Raw genomic sequence first — 5,415 nt, 5'->3', positions numbered from 1 at the left:
CAGTGAAACCCTATCTCTACTAAAAATACAAAAAAAGTAGCTGGGTGTGGTGGCAGGTGCCTGTAGTCCTAGCTACTTGGGAAGCTGAGGTAGGAGAATGGCATGAACCCGGGAGGCAGAGCTTGCAGTGAGCCAAGATCACGCCGCTGCACTCCAGTCTGGGTGACAGAGCAAGACTCTGTCTCAAAAAAAAAAAAGATAAAAAAGAAGGCCGGGCGCGGTGGCTCAAGCCTGTAATCCCAGCACTTTGGGAGGCCAAGATGGGCGGATCACAAGGTCAGGAGATCGAGACCATCCTGGCTAACCCGGTGAGACCCCGTCTCTACTAAAAAATACAAAAAAAAAAAACTAGCCGGGTGGGGTGGCGGGCGCCTGTAGTCCCAGCTACTCGGGAGGCTGAGGCAGGAGAATGGCGTGAACCCGGGAGGTGGAGCTTGCAGTGAGCTGAGATCCGGCAGCTGCACTCCAGCCTGGGCCACAGAGCGAGACTCCGTCTCAAAAAAAAAAAAAGACAAGAAAAGAAAACCAGGTAGTGGTGAAGATCTAGGGGATATCATGATTACTAGAAAAATATTTAAAATCCATGGCCACGCGTGGTGGCTCATGCCTGTAATCCTAGCACTTTGAGAGACAGAGGTGGGTGGATCACCTGAGGTCAGGAGTTTGAGACCAGCCTGGCCAACCTGGTGAAACTCCGTCTCTACTAAAAATACAAAAAATTAGCCGGCGTGGTGGTAGGCGCCTATAATCCCAGCTACAGGAGGCGGAGGCAGGAGAATCACTTGAACCCAGGAGGCGGAGGTTGCAGTGAGCCGAGATTGCGCCATTGCACTACAGCCTGGGCGACAGAGCAAGACTCTGTCTCAAAAAAACAACAACAACAAAAAAGAAAAATATTTAAACTCCAGTTGGCCTAGCACAGTGGCTCATGCCTGTAATCCCAGCACTTTGGGAGGCCAAGCTGGGCAGATCACTTGAGGTCAGGAGTTCAAGACCAGCCTGGCCAACATGGCAAAACCTCATCTCTACTAAAAATACAAAAATTAGCTGGGCATGGTGGTGGGTGCCTGTAATTCCAGCTACTTGGGAGGCTGAGACATGAGAATTGCTTGAACTCAGGAGGCAGAGGTTGCAGTAAGCCAAGACTGTGCTATTGCACTCTAGCCTGGGCAACAGAGTGAGACTCCATCTCAAAATAAATAAATAAATAAATAAAAACAACATTCCAGTTGGCCCTACGTGGTACTGTTGACCTAAGGATAGGCCAGGAAATGTCTGAGAACCTATTGTTTCTAAAACATGACAATAGGTCCTCAAAATTGGCAGGCCAGTGCCTGCCTCTGACGATTCAGATAAGTCATTGCTTGAGAATTTCCTCATGTTCCTAATGATTTTAGTTTTGTTTCTTAAGTCCCATTAAACGCAAAATGGGAAGGAAAATGAAACTAGAACTCCCTTTTTGGTTTCTGCTAGTAATTGTCTCTCTCAGTCATTTTTATATATTTAAATTATGATTATTATTTTCAAAATAAAGATAGCACTTCAGTAACCAAATGTTAAATGCAAAGGAAATAGATCCCAAAGCAATGCCTGTTTCTGAACTATAGTTTGTTCATAATCACTGTGGCCCAAGGTAAATGAATAGCAGAACACTCAAACCTTGTTGTAATTTCGCTTTTTTATAACCCCCTGAGTCAGAAGGTCAGAATGAGTTGGAAGGTCCAGCACTGATTCAAATATTTTGGAAGCTTTATATCATGTGATTTTTCTCATAAAGTCTTTCCCCAGCTACCTTCCTTCTCCCTTTTTCGGAGAAGCCCTTAGAGTTTTTCACTATGAGACCAGCCTGGCCTTTTGGAAAATAATAAACTCAGGAGGGTTCTCTTTTCAGCCCTGCTCTTCCACGGTCCTTCTCAATGACACAACATGGCACACGTGTCTGTCTGCAACCAAGGAGCAGATTGATGACCAAAAAACTTACCACCACCTCTGTTCTGAGTAAAAATCAGGAGTCTAAGTTGCTCATGACAGAGATATCTGGTTTAAGATCACTGAAGGTCACTGAAAGGGCTCATCTTGTCACATTTTCTTACTGCTATAAATCACATGGACTGAGGTTTGCATGTGGGGCTTATTAGTCAGCTCTATTTTTTTTTTTTATTTGGAGACAAGGTCTCACTCTGCTGCCTAGGCTGGAGTGCCATGGCGCAATCATTGCTCACTACAGCCTTGACCTCTGGGTTCAAGTGATCCTCCACCTCTGTCTCCCGAGTAGCTGGGACCACAGGTGTATGCCACCACACTCAGCTTATTTTTTTATTTTTTGTAGAGATGGAGGTCTCGTTATTTTGCTCAGGCTGGTCTCAAACTCTTGGGCTCAAGCAGTCTTCCCGCCTCAGCCTCCCAAAGTGCTGGGACTACAGGCATGGGCTACTGCACCTGGTCTAGCTAGCTCTATTGACATTTGTTTTTTGTTGGTTGTTCTCTTAGAGTTTCTTGGACCTTGTGGTTGAGTTGGAGAAACTAAATCTGGTTGCCCCAGATCAACTGGATTTATTAGAAAAATGCCTAAAGAACATCCACAGAATAGACCTGAAGACAAAAATCCAGAAATACAAGCAGTCTGGTAAGAATGTTGGCCTCTCAGTGGCCTAGAGGAAGTACTCTGTGCATGGGGCGGGGCGTGACTGGTAAAGATTCATTTGTTGGATAAGTGGATGGAATGGAATCCGGATGACCAAAGCCCCCTTTAGCTTGTGGCTAGAAATCACGTCCCTTTATATTCTTCATATCCCAGATATGCCAACTCCATTGCCCTGTATATTCATGATCTCTGCAAAATGCTGCCAAGCAGTTCTTAACATTTCAGTCTTCAAGAAAGAATCTGGGATCTGCACAGGCTGGCAGAGCTATAGACATTCAGGAGTTTTGCATGTATGCTGAACCCTACTGCCTTGCTCTGGTATTTGGCCTCACAACCACTATCCAACTTCAGGTGATGTCACTTGGGTCTCATACTTTCCTTGCATGTGTCCCAAATTTCATAAAACCTCCTTATGGAAAAGAGCACATTCGATTTCTTCCTTGATAAAAAGGACCAGACTCACATTGGCCTTCTCCCTTACTTGCATCCCTCATTGTCTTTTAGACTCAACCTCAGCTTCGGCTCTGTTAGCAAGTTCACTGCCACCATACCATCACAGCCTAAAGGGCATGGCTCAGACTCATTGATCTATAGAGCACTCTTCCACCCCAACACACTCTAAATGACTGATCAAAGATCGAGAACAGAAGTAGCATTTATACTCCATTCTCTTTTTTTGTTTGTTTTTTGAGACCTACTTGATTTATTCCGATTATTTAACACACAGTGACTCAACAGTGATCCCAAAGTGTGCAAAGTTAAAGCCTTCAACTGCAGCTGAGGAGAGGGCAGGAATGGTACACCTGGGGACGGTGGTGAGTCAGGAATAACAGGCAGGCAGCCATGACCAGGGCGGCCTCCTCCCCAGGGCCAGGGACTGGGGAGTGGCTTGAGGAGCAGGACCCAAGGGTAGCCCAGGGTCAGGGAAGGGGGCAGAGACCTCCCCTTGGCCTAGGTCAGGAGCTCAGAAATGCCACATGGCTGAGGGGGCAGCCGCCCGGGAAGGGCCAGAGGCAGGGCCAGGAGAGCACCATTTCCTGAGGGACTGGGGACAGGGAGGTGTCCTACAGGAGAAGCCAGGAGGAGCCTCCTGCCCCTGGGGTGGGGGCTGGGCTGGAGCAGGCTACAGCAAGAAAGACCTGAGGCAGGTGCAGGGCCTGAGAGCCCGGCTGGCTGGGTTCAGGGGGGATCCCAGGGCAGCCTAGCCCAGGGAGCAGTCCTGACTCTGCAGGGGATGCCCAGTGAGGGTGGCTGCAGACCCCTCAGAGCCTCCCCTCCTCTCTCCCTGGAAAGGAGCTGGGGAACCTGTAGTGCAAATCTGTGGACCACTCAGTGATGGAGGGAGGCTGTGCCCGAAGGTGGACACTGGGTGTGCCCCCTCCACCACCTTGGCCTCCACCGCTGTCCTCAGTACAGCTGCTTCTCCTAATAGTGCAGGCCATGGACACCACACTCGATCTGAGCCAACATGGTCCGCTTCTCTAACTTGAGCTCTCCTGAGTACATCATGGACCCAAGGATAGACAGGCTGCGGGCCCGACATCCTGGTAGCCGTGTGGATGCCCGCTATGAGGTAGGGCACGAACTTCTGAATGGACCCTTTGTCCCGGATGAAGCCCAAGACACCCTGAGCGATCTTCACCTTATCCCCCTCACTGAAGTATCATTTCTGGCTGCTGCTGCTCTTCTCTACGGCATCCAGCGATCCCATGCCCCGGTACTTCTTGAGCCACACCCTGTCTGAGAAGAAGTACTCGTTGGAGGCCTCCGTGGTGGCGGCCAGCAGCGAGCCTATCGTCACTGTGGAGGCTCCAAGGGTCAGCACTGTGGAGGCTCCAAGGGCCTGGGTAAATTGCATGTTGTGGGGGTTTTGTGTAAAGACAATTTTGTCACCCAGGTAATCACCATAATACCCAATAGGTTGTTTTTAAATCTTTACCCTCCTCCCACCCTTCACCCTCAGGTAGGCACCAGTGTGTATTGTTCCCTTCTTTGTGTCCATGCATATTCAACATTTTGCTCCTACGTATAAGTGAGAACATGTAATAGTTGGTTTTCTGTTTTTCCATTAATTCACGTAGGATTATGGCCTCCAGTTCCATCCATGTTGCTGCAAAGGCCATGAACTCATTTTTTATAGCTGTGTAGTATTTCATGGTATATATGTACCACATTTTCTGAATCCAGTTTACTGGTGATGGACATCTAGGTTGATTCCATGTCTCTGCTATTATGAATAGTGCTATGATGAATATATGTGTGCATGTATCTTTATGGTAGAATAATTTATATTCCTTTGGGTATATACCCAGTAATGGAATTGTTGGGTCCAGTGGTAGTTCTATTTTAAGTTCTTTGAGAAATCTCCAGACTTTCCACAGTGGCTGAAGTAATTTATTTTCCCAGCAGTAGTGTATGTGTTTCCTTTACTCTGCAAACATGCCAGCATTTGTTATTTTGTGACATTTTAATAATAGCCATTATGACTGGTGTGACATGGTATCTCATTGTGGTTTTGATTTGCAATCCCATAATAATTAGTGATGTTGTGCATTTTTACATATGCTTGTTGGTCGTGTGTATGTCTCCTTTTGAGAAATGTCTGCTTATATCCTTTGCCCATTTTGTAATGGGGTTATTTTTTGCTTGTTGATTTGAGTTCCTTATAGATTCAGGATATTAAACCATTGTTGCATGCATAGTTGGCAAATATTTTATCGCATTCTATAGGTTGTCTGTTTACTCTGGATTTTTTTTTTTTTTTTTTTTTT

At 46.8% G+C, this 5,415-nt stretch overlaps 1 protein-coding gene across 8 annotated transcripts in view; it reads left to right on the top strand.

Moving 5' to 3' along the window:
- The window catches only part of CFLAR (CASP8 and FADD like apoptosis regulator), a 49,173-nt gene that overhangs the window by 17,278 nt on the left and 26,480 nt on the right, over nt 1-5,415 (top strand). For all 8 annotated transcript variants that reach the window (XM_017875901.1, XM_017875912.1, XM_017875898.1 and 5 more), the window contains exon 4: nt 2,491-2,626. In XM_017875901.1, coding sequence (XP_017731390.1) covers nt 2,491-2,626 — 136 coding nt within the window. The remainder of the gene's footprint in view (nt 1-2,490; nt 2,627-5,415) is intronic.

This window comes from Rhinopithecus bieti, unplaced genomic scaffold (assembly GCF_001698545.2).
Source record: "Rhinopithecus bieti isolate Rb0 unplaced genomic scaffold, ASM169854v2 scaffold_980, whole genome shotgun sequence".
Classification (NCBI taxonomy): domain Eukaryota; kingdom Metazoa; phylum Chordata; class Mammalia; order Primates; family Cercopithecidae; genus Rhinopithecus; species Rhinopithecus bieti.
This window is presented reverse-complemented; position numbering and strand designations above follow the sequence as displayed.